At 42.9% G+C, this 22739-nt stretch overlaps 2 protein-coding genes across 6 annotated transcripts in view; one reads left to right on the forward strand and one right to left on the reverse strand.

Moving 5' to 3' along the window:
• Window positions 1-16570, forward strand: part of mcamb (melanoma cell adhesion molecule b) — a 39562-nt gene extending 22992 nt beyond the window's left edge. For 2 of the 5 annotated variants that reach the window (XM_084558624.1, XM_084558625.1), the window contains 16 exons: window positions 8721-8845; window positions 8951-9182; window positions 9953-10026; window positions 10108-10195; window positions 10305-10484; window positions 10591-10721; window positions 10948-11083; window positions 11188-11303; window positions 11606-11747; window positions 11883-12004; window positions 12435-12582; window positions 12904-13008; window positions 13975-14016; window positions 14458-14581; window positions 15138-15249; window positions 15392-16570. In XM_084558624.1, coding sequence (XP_084414750.1) covers window positions 8721-8845; window positions 8951-9182; window positions 9953-10026; window positions 10108-10195; window positions 10305-10484; window positions 10591-10721; window positions 10948-11083; window positions 11188-11303; window positions 11606-11747; window positions 11883-12004; window positions 12435-12582; window positions 12904-13008; window positions 13975-14016; window positions 14458-14581; window positions 15138-15249; window positions 15392-15421 — 1907 coding nt within the window. In that variant the 3' untranslated portion in view covers window positions 15422-16570. Of the gene's footprint in view, window positions 1-8720; window positions 8846-8950; window positions 9183-9952; window positions 10027-10107; window positions 10196-10304; window positions 10485-10590; window positions 10722-10947; window positions 11084-11187; window positions 11304-11605; window positions 11748-11882; window positions 12005-12434; window positions 12583-12903; window positions 13009-13974; window positions 14017-14457; window positions 14582-15137; window positions 15250-15386 lie in introns of all 5 variants that reach the window. The other 3 variants (XR_014699394.1, XM_084558626.1, XM_084558627.1) reach the window with 3 other exon arrangements.
• The window catches only part of cbl (Cbl proto-oncogene, E3 ubiquitin protein ligase), a 36144-nt gene continuing 29620 nt past the window's right edge, over window positions 16216-22739 (reverse strand). The window contains exon 16 of the mRNA XM_084558623.1: window positions 16216-21393. Within this exon, the coding sequence (XP_084414749.1) occupies window positions 21098-21393 (296 nt within the window). The 3' untranslated portion in view covers window positions 16216-21097. The remainder of the gene's footprint in view (window positions 21394-22739) is intronic.

A 22739-nucleotide genomic window follows, 5' to 3' on the forward strand; every position in this document is an offset into this window, starting at 1 on the left:
GGTGGCACTCGGGTCGCTGCACTGTAATTCATGCTGTATCATGTAAGCAAACAAGCTTGATAGGCCATTGTTATTCTTAGATGTGACAGGCCTGGAAACATCGCATAGAGCTGTCGCTTCATTTTTACCGCCGTGTTTTATGGAAGTATTTGTTTCCAAGGAGCGTGCATTCTAGGTTTCGGTATGAAGTAAATTCTAAGTAAGCATAATGAAGCACTCGCTATAGTTAGGGTGACTATAATTATGCTGCATTCATGCTGACTTTGTCTCTCAGGAGTGCTGTCACCTGACTGGATAACTGATGGCAATTACAGCAGGGTTCATGACCGAATACACTCACGTGCACACACACACAGACTCTGAAGATCTACTGTCTCCACATTAGTTCTTATCTAGTCGTAGTCAGCTTTGTAAGTCTTCAACCTGTTTTATATTGCTGCAACAGATCCACACAGATCCTATGCTCGTGCGCTTGCATGTTAAGATGCTCGGTGTGCTTGAAACCGAGGCTGGGTATCGCTTCTGATTTTACTGAATCAGTCAATTTTGATTCAAAAGCTCCCGGTTTGATTCATTTAGAGATATTTCGGTTTAGAAACAAATGGTTTCCGAGATCTGGGGTATTTCCACAATATTTTACCTGCAGTTTGCACATCTTTTTTATGGCTCTGCTTTTTGTCCAGGTCGTCTCTGTCGGCGTATTTTTTAAATCCATAATGCTGCCATACATTAGCCTTTAGGACAGACGGTGCTCTCAGAGTTTGGATCTCCTTCAGCGTGATTTCTAACGAGGGGATGCAGGAAATGAAAAAATCGACCCAAGGATTTTATAAATTGATCTTGGATATTTCAAATGAAGATCAGTTTGAACCAGAAAATCGATTACAGATAATAAATGTGGAACATCAGTTACTTTTACTGAAATCCCTTCAAAACACAAAACAGAGGAGATGATAATAAGTAGATGATGTGTAGATGATGTGTAGATGGAAGAAGAGTTTTCTGTGTTTGTCCAGCCACTGAGAGACGAGGATTAGGAAATGCATTTCAGAACAATCACAGCTGCTGCAGGCAGCATCGGTGCCACGTGTAGTTCAGTGTCTGGGGAGATGCACGTCAGGCCACGGCATACATCAGACTCAGAAACATAAATTCAGCTTTACTTCAGTGGCATGGAGACTCAGTCTTTGTGCCAGAACTAAATTTAACATAAATTGGAGTCTAAGCACGGGGATTCATTGCTATGTAAATATTAATATAGCACCTTAAAATCCAAACACGCGGTAATAGAATTTGATTATATCAAGACGCTCTATAGTGCAAACAAAACTGGAGTCTTTCTTTTAGGTAAATGGAATAAAGGCGGCCTGCTGATTCACTAAAACGTCTGAGAGAAGTGAATGAGACGTAGCAGAGTAGGAAGTGTGTCATGTGCTGGCTGTCCTCTGAGCCGTTTTCAAACTGTGTAATACTGTGGTTTGTTCCTGAAGTCGTGTTTCAAGTTCAGGTTAGACAATGTTTAGAGACTCCTTAGTGTGTGTGTGTGTGTGTGTGTGTGTGTGTGTGTGTGTACCAGATCATCTCACAGTTTCCAGACGGACAGGCTGAAAAATCTCTGGTTTCGTGTGTGTGCGTCTGTTTTCTCTTGACCTCAGTGATCATCCTGTCAGCCGCTGCTGCTTTGATCAGATTTTTTTTTTGTTTTCTATCAGATTTGACAAAGTCCTTTCTTAGCCCTTTGCTTCAGTGCCAACTGGTCTAATGCCAGCCTGTCTGTTCATATAAAATATATTTTTGACAGCTAGAGGCCAGATTGACCTGAACAAGAATGAAGAAATGTTACTAGATTAATGAGTCTGAAATACAGAATACACCAGCAGAATATTCACTATTTTATTTGGACAGCGTTCATGTTTTTGCACTCAAAACGAGGTTAATGAAAGACAGGATGGTATTATTTTATTAGCCAAAATTGCATTGTTATATGAGGTTCAAGGAACTATTCACACTCGAGGCTCAGGATGTCTGCTGTCACTGTCCTGTCCTCTCCAACCAAGAAACAACTGTAAAAACAAAAAGAGTCGTCTTTTTTGGCAAAATGACTTGAATATACCTTAAAGGAGAACTACTGTTTTTTACAACCTGGACCTTATTTCTAGCATAAAATACGATCGTTTACTCACCCATATAACTTTGGTGTCATTTGTAGTCCTTCGGGAGATATTTAGATCTGAGTATATCCATATAGTGGGAGTGACTGGGGCACCGAAACGCAGCCTCTAAATAACGCATTATCTGCCGCAAAACTCATTTCACCAATATTTTGTTATCATACACTAGAGCTATTCCCCGTTGAGTCCGGAGTTACCTGTTATCATCATCCGGGGTCTGTAGGTAAATCTACAGATGATGTCATCTGACCTGGATGACGTCATCTCTAAGTGGCGTGCGTCCCCGTGACGGTCGGCTTGTTTACCTGTAATTTGCTACTGCTATGGTTTGTCCACAACTTCAGAATCGGAAAAATAGTCAGCCATGTTGCAAAAAACTAGCAGTAGCAAATTAGTGGTGAAATGAACGAGTTTCACGGCAGATAATGCGTTAATTAGAGGCTGCGTTTCGGTGCCCCAGTCACTCCCACTGCATGGATATACGCAGATCTAAATATCTCTCGAAGGACTACAAATTACACAAAAGTTATATGGGTGAGTAAACGATTGTATTTTATGCCAGAAATAAGGTCCAGGTTGTAAAAAACAGTAGTTCCCCTTTAAGGGCAGAGCACGCCAAACTGAGGCCGGCCCTGATATTGCCTGTGTCAAGATAAAAAAGTCCAGACACAGCCTATTGCTACCAGCAGGTGGCAGTAGTCTGTACTCGTCCATCTAAACAGGAAACTTGGAAGGCTAGGAAGAGCTACAAACTCTCATATAGAACTGGCGTCCCCTGAACCTTGCAGATTAGTTGGTCTTCACTTTATTCATTCAAGATATTCAAGTTGTTGTGAAAATATTTTGCATTTTGAATTTTGGTTCGCTAAGCTGATCAACCAGTCAGAGTAATCTCAGACGCTCGGACAGTTGTCGGCTTGGTGTGTCAGGGGTCTGAAACAAGACGATTTAATGACGATCTTTTGTGTTCAGTTCCTCCTTTAATTTGTCCCAAAACTGAAAGCATTGACTCGCCCAGTCCCTGTAGGACCGTGTTCTGCATCAGAGCCACCATTTTGCCAAAAAGGTCAAAGAGGTTTTCCAGCTAATGTGCTGCTGAGGGTTTACGTCCTCTCATCTACTTCACTGATGACCAGCAGTGGTCTGGGCTTGCTGCCAGAGCGGACGGCGTGAGGTGGGGTGGGGTGGTGGGGTGGTGGGTAAGGGGGGGCAGGTTGACGCCGGCCTGTCAATGAGACCATCATGGAGAGAAACTCAAAACAGATTTCATCCTTTGAAAGACCACATGCCACATCTCATCAGTCTGCTGTACCCGTCAGAGAGATGGCTCAAGTGTTTAAAATACGCAGTCATGGACGTTTCACAACAATTGATCCTGATTTAAACCTGTCTGCTGGTCACCTGGTAATAGTTTTCTGTTCGTTGAAGGTTCATGTTCTCGGTGGGGTTTTGGAGGCGAATAAGACTCCACAGATGCTCCGAGCCTGCCAGGAAGCTTTGTTATCATTGTTCTCCACAGACGGAAACTGAAAAAAAAAAAAAATCAAAGCCTTCTGTCGGACACACGTCGTCTTTGATATGACTTCCCGTTTGAGATTATCTCGTCCTGTCTGTCTCTGTCTTTTATAAGATCGCTGTACGCTGTGGGGCTTATCTGTCTCATCTTTAATTGCTCCTAATTTTGTGCTGCTTTTGAATACAACCCACCGGCTCTGTGATATGATCCGTGTTTAGGTGGGGCAGCTGAATGGAGACATCTATTTCTGTTGAGGCATCACCTGCATCTGAACAGAGATGAGAGATCCTTGAAGCTCGATTATCTGCGCTGACACACTTATTGAGATAAGCGGAGACATTTAGCTTGACAAATATTCCTTGTAATGGTTTGTTTATCTGTGCGTTTGATGTTTTACTCCGTTCTTGTTCAGTTGAGCCTGAAGTTCAAATTCTTTAAAGAGGCTTTACGTTTTCTGTTGGACTGAAAGAAGCTTGAGTTTTATTTTGGTCAGCCATACACTGATCAGCCACAACATTATGACAGGCTCCCACTAACATCATTCTGTTGCCAGACACCACAGGACACCCTCAGAAGACCCATGTCCATTCTCAGATGAGTCACAACTGTTTTGGAGGCACAAGGGAGATCTACACAATATTAGGTCATAATGTTATGCCTGATCAGTGTATTTTTTTAGTGTGAAAAAATTTGCCCACAATTCATAGTGAATGTTTCCTACTTAAGAAGATCAAGAGGGCTAAGCAAATTTATGCAACAGATAAATTTAGGAGCATGACAATTAGCTGGAATTGAGCCATAGCTGGACTAAGCCAGAGCTCAGTGGGGCTAATATCGTCTAAACATAGTTCCCGTATGACTCCATGACTGTCTGTGGCTGTCGTCCTGCTGCACAAATAATTTGGACGCCTCTCCGATCGTATTGCCTGATTAGGATCAACCTAAACATCTAATGTACCTAAAACGTTCGGGCAGTTCTCTGTGATGGCAAACTGAACGGATGGTTGGATGAAACAAATATGATTTGTTTTTACTGAAAAGTGAATGATGGAAAGATAGAGTAGTTTTCCTATTGCATCATCTGAACTCATTCAGATGATCTGTTATTGTTTACAGAGCGATTGGAAAGTGTAGAGGCCAGTCTTTCCCAGCATGCTGCCGTCAGAGCGAATGCTCATCTTTTTATTTTTCCTGTCATACTGATTTAAGGCTATTATCTGCTGTACATGGACTCCAATATCTGCCTTCTCATCATCAGAAAGGATCGATCTGAGGCTTTGCAGTGCCAGCTTCTCTGATGGGGGCACCATGGAGACTCATGGTCAAGTTACTAATCGGATATGACTGAGATTCCCATGAGCAAACACAATCCAGCTGCAAGACAGGACGGGGAAAAGAGTTCAGTCAGAACAGTGAAGTAGAATCTGAGTATCCCCCCCTCTGAATCCCACCTCTTTTAGTGTAGATGGGACCTCCTTAGGTGGGAGGGTGGGGGTGGGTGCTGTGAGTGAGTCAGCGTTGTCCTTCCATCCCTAATGGTCAGGAAATGTCTATGTTAGAGAAACTAATTGGATTTCTTTAACAGGAAAGCATCCGTCCAGCTCCATTAGTCAGTAGTAAACAGCAACAGAGAGAGAGAGAGGCAGGTGGGAGAGAACAAGGGGGAGACATTTAGGGAGTGAGTCTGGGAGAAGAGATGGGAGGAAGGGACGGTTTGTTTGTTTGGTGCTGCTGCTGCTGCAGCAAGCAGAGGTTTAGTTTGCTGGGTATCGGGGATGTAAATGTGTGTCATCCAGGCTCATGATGATGGGATGAACCACCAGGAGTGAAGCATGTGTCTGGGTAATAAGCTCATCAGCAGGCAGCCCTGGTGTTAATCTAATTTATCTGCATCAACACACGTCTAACCCTCTTTCTGGGATGGAGTCCCTGAGTGTTTCTGTCAAGCTTGTCCATCTAAGGCATCACAAGTCTGTCTTGTTTTGGAGAAATCCGAATGTAAAAATGTAATGTTTTTTATAGAAGAATTGGTGTGCACATCTTTTATTATACAGTCTGTGGCTGGCCCCAAATACCTAAATGTTAAGAGGAAACGTGAAATGAAGGAGTACTAAGCATCAGACCGTTATGAGAACAGAGAGACGTTAGTACTTAAAGGTACGCTACATGTCACAGTATCGATCTTACAAGTTCTACTTCTGAAGTGCCTCACCTAAGAGCATCTCAGCAAGATTTTGGCTGATTAAGTTCTTCCAGCTCAATAGCTGAGCATCAATAATTGTTTTTAAAAAAACTCAATCCATATTTCAGCTGCAAGGAAGTTCTTTATCAATATTGTTTTGTCTTTTAAAGCAGTAGAAACCATGCCAAGGCAAACAGCACAAACATGCACAGGTGTATTTTGTTATGCTCTCCATTTATGCTATAGCTGCAGATCCATGAGAGAGCTGCACTAACATGAAACTGTCGTGGACATTTGACTACTGCTAATCAAAGACTAAACTATTTGCAACACTCCACATAGCATAGTAACGTAACCAAGAAAATTAAGGTAGCAATCTTGTCCAACCTTAATTGGACAAGACCGGCATGTTCAGAATCCAGTTTGATGCAGTTGCGAGGATCAGACACAATACAGACGTGTTTTATTTCGTTTTTATCAGTCTCTTCTTCATTTGGCAGTTGTTACCCATGAAGGGACTACCACCGTTCATCTACCATCTTGTCCACCATCAGAGCCAGTATAGAGACCCTCTATCTGAAAACGCACCCAAGACGAGGTGCAGAAGTCCAGCTTCCTCTCAGACCACTTAAATTACAATATGTTGAAAGGTAATCATGGTCGTTTCAGTCATTGCTGCCCTCCCCAGCTTTAACTTCCTGTCCACGCTGCGTGTAGGAATGTGCTGCATTGTGCGCACTGACATCTTCTACTTTTGATCCCTTCACGCCTACGTTACAGTAAATATCCGACCAGTCTGGTAATGTATCGTTCTGGGTGAAGCGCAGACAGAGCTGATAAAAACGATAAACTTTCTTCCTCTCACAGAGAGTCTCACACACATCAGCCGCTGTTTACGCAGCGGTGGTAATCAGATCAGTTCTCCCGCTTGGCTCTGGGATCAGCTGGTCAATGAGAATGTGTTGGTATTTCTGGGTTATTATTTATCGTATCATAACAGAGGTTGTCTGAGTGTCAGCTCTGAACATCGGGTTAGTTACACTACTGCACTCAGGGGCGTTGTCTATGATACGAGTCTATTTTTGTCAGTGATTATCAATGGGAGGCGTGTTACATAACACACAGTGGGGTTCAAGTCATCCTCCCGTCCAAGGGAGGAGCAAAAATAGAACAAAAATAAAACTGTTTATGATTACTTATCAAAACTTTAATTTTAACTTTAACTTCAGCCACTAGTGACATGACTTTACTTGAGCCTGCATTTTGCGACCTATAGGAAAGAGACACATTCGCTAATCAGCTGGTCACCCCAGATCAATACAGCTGTAAGGATGTATGGATTACAGATTATATAACCACTGAGTTCCATGTTTCTCTTAATGCTTCAGCGAACGGACCCATGATAATGGCTACCATGAACAAATCTCCACACACGGACCTTGAGTTGATTATTTTAACAAAATTTTCTGTCGTGCGGGATTCAGTGCACATATATGTAAAATCTAATTACCAGAGTATGAATTTGTAATGAATTTGAGAAAGGTCAGCGCAGGGCACGTGACGAACCGCATTAACATTCTCTCGAGTGGCACTCGACGTAAACTTTCCTGCCGTCTCTTTCCGTCTCCGCCGTGAGGAAAGCTGCGTTCGCCGCCGACACAATAGACAGAGGCACTTGGGGAAGGGCTAAATCAAACTTGCCGATCTCATAACCTCGAGGCTTCTTCTCTCGTTGGCATCTCATACATGCACTAAAACATTAAAATGGAGTTGGGGGTTCCTCCCTTAGACTGGTAGGATGCGTCAAGTCGGGAGACCCTGGAAGGGGAAAACCACTCATGACAGATCATGAAGGAACAGTGGGGCTTCTATACTGCCTGTAAATTGAGCCTTTCTTCCTGTGAGAGGGTGACATGTTGGAATGCAGCACATTAATGTGGACATGGGTGGGCTTCTCATTCCTGTCATAGCATCTCTCCCTTCCCTGTGACCCACCATGACTTTCTTCTCTCGTTTTTTTTCCATGTCTCCTTTGACTTTGTGGATGCAGATAATAAACCGTTTGGTTATAGTTTGTCGGTGGATATATTATTATCAAACTCATACACACTAATCTTTTTCATGGACCTTGTGAGCTTGAGGCTACCACGCTGCAGGTTGTGTATAGTGAATGCTTGAGGTTTAACTGGTAACACCAGCCATAAGCCGCAAGAACGCTCCCAAGCAACTGTTGGGGCACTGTTGGTTTAGCAACAAGCAGTTAATGAGCTCATGGGCTCAGACTTTGTCAAAAATTACTGCTTACGAGGTTGTAAATACCATACGAGAGAGCAAATCATAGGGATTTTTCTTGTGAACACTGTAAAAAACAACCGCATTTGAAGGCAGCATTAGTTGTGATTACGTGTGAGCAAGGCCAATGAGTCAACATGCTTTTTTTCTGCCTTGACAATTCAAAATATCTGCTTAAAAATAATAAAACGTAAATTTCTCTGGATGTCCAGTTTAGACGCTAAATGAACTGATCTCACTGCACGTGTTCCCACCCACCTCTCTTTACGTACAGCGGTGGAAAAGATATTCTGGGAAAAAAACTAATCAAGATATCACAAAAAGCAGACGTATATGTATTGATAAAAGCAAAATGTAGCTATGGAAAGGGGCTTAGTGAATAATTAATGATGCATATCAAGCACTGGACTAAGTGAGAAATCCTCAGTGATAAATTATACAAAACCAACGGTGCATCTTTTCAGTTTTGGTGCAAATATGAGGCCGATGGTGACGATCAACTCAAAAACACTAAAGGGACATTCAGCTGCAACCATATTCTCTCTCTCTCTCCCTTCAGCATGGGCCGACTTGGAGGTGAACATGGAGGGCAAAGTGGAGGTGTGCCTGGGAGAAACGGCTCAGATCACCTGCCTGATTACATCGAGCGAAGGCGTCGGCGGCAGGTCCCTGGAGTGGCTCTATGTGAGTTTCATCAAGCCTGATGCACACACACATACACACACACACACACACACACAGAGGTGACGTTTCTACTCATGTTTCACGCATGTGAACTCTGACCTTTAGGTGACACGTTCAGGTGAGAAGCAGAGTATCTACTTCCAGGACAGCATGCACAGTTCTGCAGACCAAAACACCATTTTCACAAACCGGATCAGCGTGAACAGCACCGGAGCCAATGACGGGGTGGTGCTGACTATCAGCCCCGTGACTCTGGAAGACGAAGTGGAATTTATCTGCCTCGTCAAAACTTTCACAGGAGAGGCCGGGGAAGGACGCACGAAGCTGAGAGTCTTTCGTAAGATTAACTTCACATATCTGGATGGTGGCATCAAAAGAGTATTGTATTTTTATTCCTTGGAGCAACTTTCTCCTCCTACTTTCTCGTGTAAACTTAATGTAAACCTCACACTGGCCAAAATCTTCGACTCTTCTATATTTTATTAAATATATTATATATCTTTACCTACAGCTTTTCTTTACCTACAAAGTCTATTAGTTCAGATAGGCCATTTGCTGCTACACTCATTTTAATCTTTCACCACATGTCTCCTTGTTGTGTTTTGCACGTAAGGCTCCAACCTTCAGCTTCAGCCACAACAACAAGCAACAACACATTGATTTTTAATATTTATCTGTCACTCCACCTCTGCTATTATATGATTTATCATGCACGGTACATTTTAGCTGCTTTTAGTGCACATGCCTACCTGCCTCCAGCTCCACCACTTCAGCTGAAATGAACTCACTCCTCAGACCAATTCACTGCATGTTTCTCTTCCCAGCTCCTACGGACACTTCATCTTCTTCCATCTTGTGCTCATTAATGAGAGTTATTAAACTAAATACGCATCCAATAAGCACTCGCTTTCTTTCCACTGACTAAACATCTGCCTCTGTTATTATACTTAACTGGCACCTTGTATTTTTACATTACTTGAAATAAAGACACTGAAGTTGTTCCTCGCTGTTGAAAATGACAAATGTTTTGGTGCCAGAACTCATGAATGTTCCTTTGAGAATTTATCCCTCTCTAGTTTTTGAGTCACTTCTTTATTTCCCGTGCAGAACCACCAAACCTTCCTACCATTGAGCGCACAACAGCATCGGGGATCTCAGTCATTGAAGAGAATCCATCCAAGGCGAGCAAGCTCTCGATCATGATCAACAATTAAATCATAAAAGGCTTCATCTTAATCTTTGAATCTCCTCCCGGCATCTAGATTGGGACTTGCGAGGTGAAAAACGGATACCCCAAGCCGAACATCACTTGGTACAGAGACAGCAGTCCACTTCGCAATACTCCTGGTGGTAAGGCCCACTGACATCAACATCTGAAATCTGCTTCACTGTTTTGCTTGATGTGCTTTAATGCCTTTCCCTTACTTGTCTGCCTTGTAAATGTTTTTGTGCGTTCCAGAGGTGAAAGTGGCGTCCAGCACCACTTCTGAATCAAGCGGTCTGTTCTCAGTCAAAAGTGAGCTCTATATGAAAGTGGTAAAGGAGGACAAGGACGCTGAGTTCTACTGCGAGGTCACCTACTTTGTTCCCGGAGCAACCAAGATGACCGAGAGTAGCCGGATTAACGTCAATGTATACTGTGAGTTGAAATATCACAAAAAATATTAGAGAAAAATCCACCAATTAGAGTCTTTCTCATTATAGAAATACAGGTTTTTGACCTTGAATTTCTCTCTCTGTTTCAGACCCCCACACCGCAGTAGATATTTGGATTGAGTCGCCGAAGGGCAAAATCAAGGAAGGTGACTTAGTCGAGCTTCGCTGCGATGGCAATGGGAATTTTCCATCCACAATATTTTCAATTAAGCGCAATCAAGTAAGGAAAATCAACCTGCTCACACTCGTGATTCATTTACACCAAAGACAGCAGCCCACTTCAAGCTTATTCAATGAGAAAAACCATCTCAATATCGGGTCCATTAGTAACTGGAGCTTTTGTTTATTGAAATCTTTTTCATTTCCATTATCTGAGCACTTTAAATACTTCTCATTTATGTTGAGTTGAACGTTTAATAAATTGAACTTACTGTTGATTCTTGCAGAGTGACGAGTCTAGGGAAGGTAATAGCGTGCTGCTGAGGAACGTGACCCGCCTAGACAGTGGAGAGTACGAGTGTACTGCTATGGACATGGAGACCTATGACAACATCGAAAATAAAACCAAAGTGTTTGTTAATTGTAAGGACGTTGCACTGTTCTGTGACCATAACAACAAATACATTTTACCATTGTAGTCCCCAGTCTGATTGTCTTTTCTCTTGTGTCTCCCTCGGTTTGCGTAGATCTCGACCATGCTGTTGTGACGCCTGAAAGCTCTACTGTGGTGGCCCAAGGAGGGGAGCTGGACGCTGCTTGCAATGCCCTCTCTTCTCTCACGACAAGCACAACCTGGTTTAAGGTCACACACATGCTTACGATACAACTATTTAAACAGTGAACGAAAAACCTATCACCGACATGTGTAGCAGCAGTTGCATTGAGTTGATATTGCATTCAGAAAACATTGATTTAGTCAGGGGCTTTTTGTGGACACTGCTAGAGTTCATCATGCAGACATCCTTGAATCTACAGTGTAACAGGCAGCACGTCTTAACGCCCGTTTGGAAACAGTCAGATAAAAACTCCAGACTGGTGACCCCCTTGATTCATGGCTGTACATTCATGTTAAATGATTTTTTTTTTCTGTGTCCTGATGTGCAGAACGGAGCGGAGGTTTCAAAGGGTCATATTTTGAGACTGAGGAACGCTACGTTTGACACAGCAGGGACATACGTGTGTGTGGTGACTGTTCCTGAGATTGAGGAAATGGAAACTACTGGCACACTTAATGTTAATGTCCAGGGTGAGTGCGGTTACAGACCCTCTATGTTATCAGTCTGTTCCTTAATGTGTAATGCAACGTTTAATGTCACATTTTGTGTAGTTTCAGTTGTATTTGTCATCATTGAAGTATAATTTCTCACTTCTTTCTGTGTAGGCCCGCCAGAGATCATGGCGCAGAAAGTCACAGTGATAGAGAGTTCTGAGAAGACCGTTGACTTGACCTGCAATGTCCGAGGCTACCCTGTTCCCAGCGTTACCTGGACCCCTGCTGAACAGGTATAACAGATCAGTCCTGGTTCCGACAGAGCTGCAACCAGACGTGCGCAGTTAATTCTTGAGTTTATCTCTTGAGCCCTAACCATGAGATCCATTATGGCAAGTGCAATGTCATTTAAACTGTCCCGATAGACTATACGATACAGAACAGAAACGAAAACTTTATTGTGCTAACCCTGACTCTAGCAGCATGACTTTGTGAATGGCCGTGCCGGTTTATCAGTCCCTTTTAAATTTGCCACCAAATGTTGCATAGACTTTCACAATTTCCAAATGATACAGACTTAAGACATTTCTTCAAACTGTGTCCTCTGTGTTAAAAACCTCTCACATTTTAGACCGATGACTTTTGATCAGTTTGTGACTTTGAGAATCTGTGCCGGTGGACCCGCTTTTGTCCGTGTTAACTTCAACTGCGTGCTTGTGCCAGGTCAGCATATTGTCCGAGGCAGAGACTGAAGAAGGGTTTCGGAGTGTCGTCCGAGTCCATTTCACCTCTGACGTCACCGTTTTCTGCAACGCCATTAATGAAAATGGCACCAACTCTGTGGCCTTCAACATCACGGTCATCCAACCCAGTGAGTTCCTTCTGCTTTAGTTTCCTGTCTGGGCTCTTTTGTCTCTACATGTGCATAAGTCTTTGTTCGGTCCTCCTCCCTTCCTCTTTCCCTCTGTTCCTCCCCTTGTTACCAGTGTCTTTAGTTTTACTTTGTCTGAAGTCCCTGAACTCTGCCCCGTGCTGTAAAAAGTGTTGCCTGTGTTTATGGACGTTTCAGCCCGTGTTGTTATCGTTTCCAACTAAACACTGTGAAGCTGTGCGGTTGCTAAAATGTGGACCCCTCCTCCCCCGGTGTACTAACATGGAGCGTCTTCCCCTCTGTGCCTCTACCTGTTTTCAGTGAAACACACCACCACACCAGCTACAAGCACCACCACTAAAACCACCACTACAACCACCACTGCAAACACCACTACAACCACCACAACCATGTCTAATGACACAGGTAAGACGACAGTCACCCTGCAATGCCTACGTTGCACCACACCCACGCCGAAAAAAGTGAAACAAGCTAAATTCCAGTCGTCGGATAAGGCCATCGGTCAGTGTCATTCGGCTTGCAGACTTCATTTCGTTTAGTTTGGCCGAGCTGTCTTTCTGTGAGTCACACAGAAAGAATGAGAGAGAGAGAAAGGAAAACTAGAAAGCACCTAAAGGCAGCAGTAATTACCACAGTGGCGTGACTGATCAGGTCATTACTGCAGCAGTGATTGCTCTGATTAAAAACAGTGTCTTTTTTTTTGTTTTGTTTTACAAGGCATTTATAGTTTCAAATGGGTTATATCGCTGAGGCCTGCTATTGCTGTAAGCTGTCTTATGGACCGAGTTTGCTTTTGCTCGTATGTGGTGTTAAAATATGAGAATGAATGAGTATCGTAGCATTTAGCTTCTAAAAACTGATCAGTTAACGGTTTAGCTTCTGCAAAGGGGAGTGGTCTGTGTAGTAAGAAGAGCATGATGCATCCAGAGTACACAACCACACAACACACACACAAGCATCAGTGTGACCCTGTGAAGGAGCTGATGCTTTAAATGCACTCAGAGTGAGTCTCCTGACTCCCATTACGGGTCTGCCTTGTGTTGTTTTGTCTTTGCCTCCCCTCTCTCTGCGTACGTCATGCCAGGAAATTTCCAGCCCCTCAGAGGAAAACTGTTCCGGGCTGCTGTTTCTCCCAAAGTGTTGTTAAATGCGATTAAACGGGGCTACCCGGGGAAATGACTGCTGTGCCACTGACCACAGTTTGCCTGTCAGACGAGCTTTCAATCACAGATAAGATTTTCACGGATTAAACAATTATTCAGGCCTGTGTTGAAGGTCTAAACTGCCTCAGAGAGTGTGTGTGCGTCAGGCCTGCTGATGTGAGGGTGCATCCAGTCCCAGTGATAAGTGTGCTCATTTGTTTTTTTTCAGCCACAACAAAATCACCAGGGACAAACAAAGAGCAAAGGAAAGGTTTGTATGTCACTGTGCTGCAGGTTCTCCTCCACCTTTACGCGTATGCAGAAAGCTTCCTTCGATTCCTCCTCCATAGCTCCTCCCTCGCTCCGAGCATTCATCAGACCCTTCTCTCTCCCGATGAGCAAAACATGACCCCGTCTATGGATTGTTCATCAGTCACTCTTTCAGTGAATGTTGCACGCTATTGTATAAGCTCACCTCTCCTTACAGCCCTGAGAATTTCTTTGGCACCTTCTTTTTCTTTTGGTTTCCCAGGTTTAGGTCACCTGAACGCTGCTACTGCGACACTTTCTTTAGACACACTGTAAAATGCTACGCCACCTCCACCTGCCCCACTGCCAGACTCTCACGCCTATTGCCATCGCCTCATTGCTTCTATCCAGTTGATGTTGTTTTGAGTAACCCTGTGCTTCCTTTGTGCTTCCTCCCCACCAGAGGGCAATGGTGTAATCATTGTGGTGATCATCATCTGCCTCCTGCTCCTGGCCGTCTTGGGGAGCGTGCTCTTTTTCCTCTACAAAAAGGGCAAGATCTGCGGCCGATCCGGCAAGAAAGACCTGTGAGTACAGAGAGAGCAACGTGAGGTATAAACACGTGTTCGGATGTGAAATAAATAAATAAATAAAAAAGTGTTAGGGCTGGAAAATGTGACTGATATGGTGGTGGTATAGTTCTCGGGTTTCACAACACAACAGAACACAAGTCGTGAATCGATGCGTCATGTGTTTGTGAACATTTCTCCTCATTTTGTGTTTACTACTGCCGCTACCATTCACTGGAAACGCATGAGCATAGTGGAAAGAGAGTTCAAGTGATGTGTTACAGTAAAGTGTCATTCTTACTCTGCATCACTTTAGACTTTTGCATGAGAAGTTGCACTTCTTAAAAAAAGCGTTATTCATTCAAATTTCACACCATTATTTGACAATAGCCATTTTATTGATGATTAAAATTCTGCGAGAAAACTCGGTTGAATGTATTTTACCTCAGATCAGACAAAACTCACAAAAACCCTCAGTAACTTATATTTCACATTTAATCGTAAAACACAGTCCTCACCGCTCCAGTTGAACAGTGTGTTGCAGTATAACCTAACCTGCTGTTCTTTCTTGCAGCTCCAAAGTGAAGTCCAACAAAGATAACATCGTGGTGGAGATGAAGAGCGACAACACGGAGGAGGCGATTCTCCTCGGGGTCAACGGAGAAAAACAGCTACCTAACGACCAGGTAGATATCTAATCTCAACCGTACCCCGGAGCGAATATAATTCCACTATTCTGCTTGTCTGATTATACTATTGTCATGTTTACACGCCCTCCACCCTCTTCTCTCTCCTTGCGTGTTAATGTGTTTGCCCTCTGGAGTGAAGAGCTCCGAGTTCCTGCACAAGCAGAAGTGAGGAGGTGACCGCAGACACACCGACAAGCTGCTCCTGTTCTTCCCTCTCAGGCTCACACCCGCCGATGCCTCCAAGCTTCCACCTCAGCTCCTTATTCCAGAGTCATGTCACGGAAAAGCTCAGTTATCTGCCACTTCATATCACGATGGGACTGAAATTATTCCAAAGCTGCAGCTTTCACTTGTTGTTCCTTCCACCGCAGTAGGTTTCTTTGTTTGTTGTTTTTGCTGGGGATCAGTCGAGCGCTCCATTTCATAACTCTGTACCTCTCTTTACCGCAAGCCTTGTATGATACAGCTGAACGACCATAGAACGAGACCTAGAGCACAAAGCTGAGCAGTGAGTGTTTCTGTGTCACCTCAGACAAAGCAATCACTGAAGAGCAGCCTGAAACAGCTCGACACGTGTACATATTATAATCTATGTATATATTTCTTTATTTAAAATAACACAATAGAAAAAAAAAAACAACCAAAAATAAATGACCAGATAGAGTTTTTTCATTTTCAGGGGAGCTGTATAGTAACATCTTTTTTTTTTTTGCCTAAGTCTGTACACTGAAATTTTGGGGCTCACCTCTACAGCCAGTTCACTTCTTCACCAGATGTTTGGCTTTTAACTCCGAAATCAAACTTTCAGGTCATTTAATCACATATCATTCACACCTTAACACTCGTCGTTACACTCCCCAGTCTGTGCATATTAATAGTTTCCGTGGGACGGGTGTCAAATAATCTGTTCAGGAATTCACGTAGACTTATTAATCGTCATTTCTTTTTTCTTTCCTTCACAGCTTTGATTTTTTTGTTTTGTGTGTGTGTGTGTTTAAGCGTCGCCAGCAGAAGCCTTATTAGAAATGACGTTCAAAGAAGTGTAGAGACTCCACTTTTTGTACTGTTAGTTATATTTAATGTTCAGTGCACTGATTTCTTCCTGCAGTCGTGTTGTTGTGTTTCCCTAATGTGAAACAGCTGTTTTCTTTTGTGTATGTTAATGACATCTATTTCTGTGGCTGTTTTTTTTTTTTTTTTGTTGTTTTTTTCTTCAAAGGAAGGATGAGGGCAGAACAGATTGTAGCTCCATGATAAAATATGGTTCACGGCATGAAGTTGCCCTCGCTATGAGGAAGAGACGCGTTTCCGTTTGATTCATTCATTCGTGTTGTTGACTGAAACTTGAAACAATCTGTCTGATCCCAGAGAGACGCAATACCCCCCTCAGACGTGATGCCTTAAATTGACAACCACTCCTCATTTAAACGTAATGAGAGCTGATTTTCATGTTGACTACTGAGGAGGGGGGAATGACTGTGACTCCACATATGCAAAGTGAAGTATAAAGACAATCAAGCCACTCTGTGCAGCTGTTAAACCCTTCCTAGTGTTTTGTTTTGTTTCTTTTGTTTCCCTGCTATTTTTAAGGACTACCATTGTTAAGTGATTTTGGATGTCTGAAATCTGTTTATAAAAGTGCATTTTAATTAGTTTTTGAAAATTACACCAAAATAAAGATTGACTGCTCAATGAAAAGAATTAAAAAAATGTGTCTGTTTGAATTAGATGATCCTCGAAAGAGCTAAAAGCAGAGTTGTGTAAAAAGTCCTTTAGTCTGCGTATGTTTAACAAAGAGACTTTAATATCAGATTTTTGGCGGTTTACAGGTCTGTATTGTTATTATCTTCACACGGAAATCCATTCTATGCATTTAACCCATCCATTTGTAGACATCCAAGCAGAGCAGGGGTTTGCTTAAGGCACCTCAGCCATTAAGGTAGAAGGGGTCCAAGCCAGAGACCTTACTGTCCCAACGTGGCTCCTCAGCTTCCCCTAGACTTTAGAAAGAGCTTCTATATGCAGTTACAGGACAAACACAATAAGGTTAGAAACAGCAGCTCATCTCAACATGAAAAGTTTGCCAGTTTCCAATTTTAAATTAACATAGTCACATTTAATATGAAGCACTTCTTTCAAGGACACGTACATTTTCCTATTATCAGTATGAAAATAAAAATCCTTCCTTTTCAAAACAACGTTAAAGCAAAATCTGAAGGCCAGTCAACAAACGTGCAGAGAAAACTAAAGCATCAACTTCTCACTGTCTCACGACTGCAGCCGTTAATGACACCTATATTTAGCATTACTGTTTGCAAACAGCCGACAGCATAATTACATTGCCAAGGAGTTTCATATGATGGTGTTTTGATCTACAGGACAGGCAGTCAAATCACACTTTGTTTTTAATGCAGTTACTGAACGCATTGTAATGCAAGATGCAGGGCTACCAGCTACAAGAAGTGAAACAAAAATAGCCCCGGAGCATCGAATCACTCTGCAGCTGAGATCACTTCAGCTTCTTAAGATGCTCATGTTTTGCAGACGTCTATGTTTGAGTGCTGGATTATTAAGATCACTTGATTTTGCATCCGTCCTTTCACGCTACTCCAGTCATTTCTGTTCCTGTAGAGTTTCCCACCTCACCTCTTCAGTGTTGTTTATATCCTGTTTAATAACCATCTAAATTGTTTCAACAAGGCACATTGTACGGTATTTTAAAACCTGTCCAGACTGTAATGAATAAGTCAAACAAATCACTGATACTAGCGCGCGACATGATTTTCAGATGTGCAAAGAAAACGCACTCGTAGAGAAGAGGCATGATTTGGCTTTTGCTTATCATTTTATTAACAGCAATGTGCATACTTTGAAAGTGATATGAGCTTTAAAAACCATCAAAAAAAAAAAACAAAAAAAAGAAAAGAAAAATGAATGAATGCCTTTTTACTGATGAGAAGCGGACGAGGCTACGTGGAACAACGGCTCCCTCTTCTGGCAGACAACTGAAATGTCCCAAGATTGGTGCTGAGGGTAAACGGGAGGGGCTGGTTAAGCATCAAGCATCCCTGAGGCCTGAGCGCTGCTCTGGGAGGAGGCGAGGCCGTCCACAGAGCAGCGGTCGAGCTCAGGGATGAGCCGTGATGCGGCCAAAGAGGACAAAGCGACACAAGCAACACCGCACGCATCTCGCCTTCAGAGACCCAACGGGTTGAGATCAACACCTGACAAACTCTCTTCAAAAAACGAGGCCTTATTCTAAACGTATGGCACTGCTCACAGAATTATTCACATTAAGTAAACAAAAAAAAAACAAAACAAAACAACTTTGGAACAGAATACAGGAATGCAAACTGAATTTAAAAAGCCATTTTTTTTCTCTTTTCATATCACTACCTTTGTACAATTTGGTTTTCTTTAGAGTGACAGTATCAAAGCACAAATTGGTATCCTGTGCAAAAACAAAATAAAGGTAAATAACACACAACAATGACGCGCTGTCCTCGAAACAAAAACACCGGTACAGTATTGAGGATTGGGGACGTCCCCGACCGTTAACCCATCATTCAAGAGGTTTCTCAAGGCAACTAGGAACAGAAAAAAAAACAGGAACTAGGAGATGGTGAGACAGCACAGAGATAGCTTCCAGTCAACCCACTGCATGACCCAGAATAAACTAGGGGCCGATTAGCTATTGACATGATTGACACCCTCCTAAGAAAAAAAACCAAAACATTCTTCATATGCTGGGAGAGGTTCAGGTCAATGTACCTAAAAGCTCCATGCATGAAGTTAATCATTCATAGTACCAATGAAATGAAGCTGCTGTCGCTGCAAACACTGGAAATAATACGAGAAAAAAAAAAAGAAGTGTGCAAGTTTTAACGTGACAAAGAAAAGTAATAGGCTACTTGTGTGACTTCATTGAGCGGATACTTTCGGCTACCTGGAGAGCTGCTGTCTATGCCAATGAGCCTCCTCCGGTTTGCGACAGCCAAGGGTGAACGCCACTTGTTTTCGACAAACATTATTCCTGAGTTGATTCTTACAGTTGGCCCAAACACTGATTTTTATCGTAGACTTGAGGGTGGGCCAGCGAAACCCATGAGCCTACTATTTAAAAAGCCTCAGCAATCACTCCCTCTCAGTGGGCAAAAAGGGAACAGATGTGAAAGAGTTTTCTATTACAGAACGGCTGGTATCCATACCCAAAGCATTTTGTTTGCTTTCCAACTGTTGCTCTACGTAGAGAGGAAGAAGAAGAAGAAGAAAAAGAAATGCTTAAAACACTGAAGAGTCGACAGCTTGAGCGGGCTGCAGGCTCACAAGCCGCTTGAACTTTCAAGTATGCTACATTACGGACTGGAGAAACAGATGATACTGTCACTTTAAAGAAACAAGGATGACGGTTAAACACAATATTCACAAATGTACATTTAAGGCTTAATTGTTTAGCACTAACAATAGTAGCAGCAGTGAAGCACTTCTGAATTAATTAGAATAACAATATTTATAATCATAATACAATAATATATTACCAAAGTAAAACGATGACTTTTTTTTTTGTTTGTTTGTTTGTTTGTTTGTTTCGTTAACACCGGACCGAGCTGGAGACAGAAACCCAGAACCAGCCAGCCGGTGAAATGAAAGACAACGACGAAAACGAAAACGCTTCAGCCGCCACGGGTCACACAACACTAGCCTGTCTGGTACTGCAGGGTCGTCAACATTAGTACGTCCTCTAATAATCTCACTGCCAGGCTCCACAGCTACACTAGGCCCTGCCGTATGAGTTAGAGCAGTAGTACGTTTACAGAGCGCGAGTCCGAGTATACCGACTGTAATTCCACATTCATGCTGTACAGGAACACGGGGGTTTGTTTAAGAGCAGGCCATGAGGAGTTAGGTCTGACGCACACGCGCGCACATGCACACATCTCACAAACACACACACACTGCCAGTCCAGACCTGAAACCATCGTCATGCTACTTTGACATTACAACACGACAAAACAAGCTTCCTAAAAAGAAGAAGTACCAAAGCAACATTGTTAATCAAAGGCCATAACAGACTGAATTCATAATAAAAAAAAAAAAAAGCTCTGCTGCATGGTTATCAAGCTGCTGCCGACTGATACATCCTGGCGAGGAAGGCACCCCGACTCTTCCTCATCCTCACGTGTCTCTTCTCGAAAGTCCCACATGTCTCGGTCCGACAGAAAGGGCCAACCCCCCCCTCCCCCCTTAATCTGGTCCCCGTCTACCCATATACGCTTTGACCTACAGCCACCCTCAAAGCTGAAGTCATTTTCACATACTATATATGCACGTACTGTATATATTACACACATTTAATATATATTTACTCATATATTAAATTTTCATATAGACATACATTTTAGTTGTATTTGTGAGGTGTTGGTTACATTTTCAGCAAGAGGCTTCAACATGAAAGAATCTCCCTTCCCAGGATTCCTACGAAAGTCTTGCCTTAAGTCACGTCCTGTCACTCCTCCGCATGCGCTCAGTCAGTCTCGAGATGTTCTTGGAAACGAAGAGGCCCGCTGTAGCAGTTTTGTTTGTTTTTTTTTTTTTTAAAAAAAAGGCCTGACACTTTTGAAAGCGCATGGAGTGCAGGGTGCAGAGTCCCAGAGATACGGTGAGCTCGCTGCAGTAACAGCCGGTTAAAAATCCACAGGGGAGTAGGGCGTCAGCCAGCACCGGAGGTAGTGCTGCAGGCAATGGGCTTTGGGTTTTGGGCTGGTCTGTGCCAACCTTAACCCGAACCAGGCTGGGCCAAGCTAGGGCGTGAGAGCAAACACGAGAGGGAGGCACGGAGAGTGTGCTATGTAAGAATATGTGCGGTGGAGGGAATGGAGACAAACTCGCGCAGGATATTCTTGGCCATTTCGATATTGTTCTGTGCAATCATCAGTGCTTTCTGGATGTCCTGGTAAGAGTATCCCTGACTCATGAGGTGCTCGATCTCGCTACTGATTTCGGGGTTGGCTTCTCCTCCTATTGCTCCACTGCAGGGTGGAGCGGGGACGGGTGGGACGGGGCTGGGCCGACGCTCTGAGTTGATTCGTCTGGGAAGGGGCTTTGGAGGTCTCTCTGGCGCTTCCACCGGCTCTGTGAAGGCTGCAGAAATGGGAGAAGTGAGTGTGTGGACTTTTAAAGTCAAAGGGTGTGGAATATGTTCTGGTGTCTGGTGGTTTTTACTACATCAGATACAAATTAGTCAGTATAATAACGTCAATGATGATTTATTCCGAAATCATTTTGTTCCTAATCACCATAATTGGGCCTGAGGTAAACTTCTTTTTACTCTATTTGTACTTTTTGTCCTTTCCACTGCAGTGGCATTTAATAAAGTGGTCATAAAGAGTCCAATTATAATCTGAGGGCTCGTCAGTTTGTCCCAAAGCCACTTAATAGGCCTTCAGATATAAAGATTCAAGTCTTTAGTGGAACGATCAGACACCCGGCAATTGTCATCAGCGCTAAATGTCATCTCACTACAGAGGTGCGATTACTCACAGCATAGACCGTCTCATGACAAAACAGCTAAAACTTTTACCGCTATCACCACAAAAGGCTTCATTTTAGCACACCCAGGAAATGTCTTCTCAGTACTCCTCCACTGAGCTCGTCAGTGTTTCCACCAAAACCCTGTAAAACAACACTCCCATGTTGCCTTGGAGTCCTTCTCTGAACCAGCTCTCCGCGGTCCGTTCTTCCTGCAGCTGCTTTACCTTTCTTCTGCAGAGTGTGTCACATCTGCTAGCGATACGTCCGCTGCAGTCAAACCAAGGTCGTGGTGGAGGACGTCTCAGTGGTCAGTTTGAGATTCCAGTAATACAGTCGAGCATAAGGTGCGCTGAGCACTCTAGAGGCAACACTGACTGTCTAGCTTTACGGTCTCTATTGTTACTCAACAGCCCTCTACAGTAAACGATTTTTTAAACTTTGCGCGTACCAGAGCAGGAAACTTACAGCAACCAATTATGGCAGTCAATTCAAGTCTAATATTAAATACGGAGAGCTTCTGGAAAATATATATTATGGTTGGCCACATACAGGCTTCAAGTACTGTGCTCTCTGTCAAATAACTTTTGTACCAATTCAAAACATTAATTCATTAGCACTTTTAATTCATTTTCTTTGGCCAGGATAGACCTGAACATAGACGTTTCTGTTATATTTTATGTCAGCCAGCTTTCCAGATACTGGAGACGCCACAAGGGATATAAAATTTTACCTTTTAAAAGTCAAAACTCTTGACAGAAGCTATTATTTTAAAGTCAAATAGTTTTATTTTTGTTTCATCCTTCTAACCAGTTAATCGGATTACCAGTTAAATTACAGTAATCTGCGACCTGGAACAATGTAGGTCACATAGTATGTTACTAATTAGCCTATTTTCTGGATTTTTAAATAATTCTTTTACAATTAAAAGGCTGTTTACACACTAACAGCTTTATACA

Source organism: Chelon labrosus (assembly GCF_963514085.1).
Source record: "Chelon labrosus genome assembly, chromosome: 13".
Classification (NCBI taxonomy): Eukaryota; Metazoa; Chordata; class Actinopteri; order Mugiliformes; family Mugilidae; genus Chelon; species Chelon labrosus.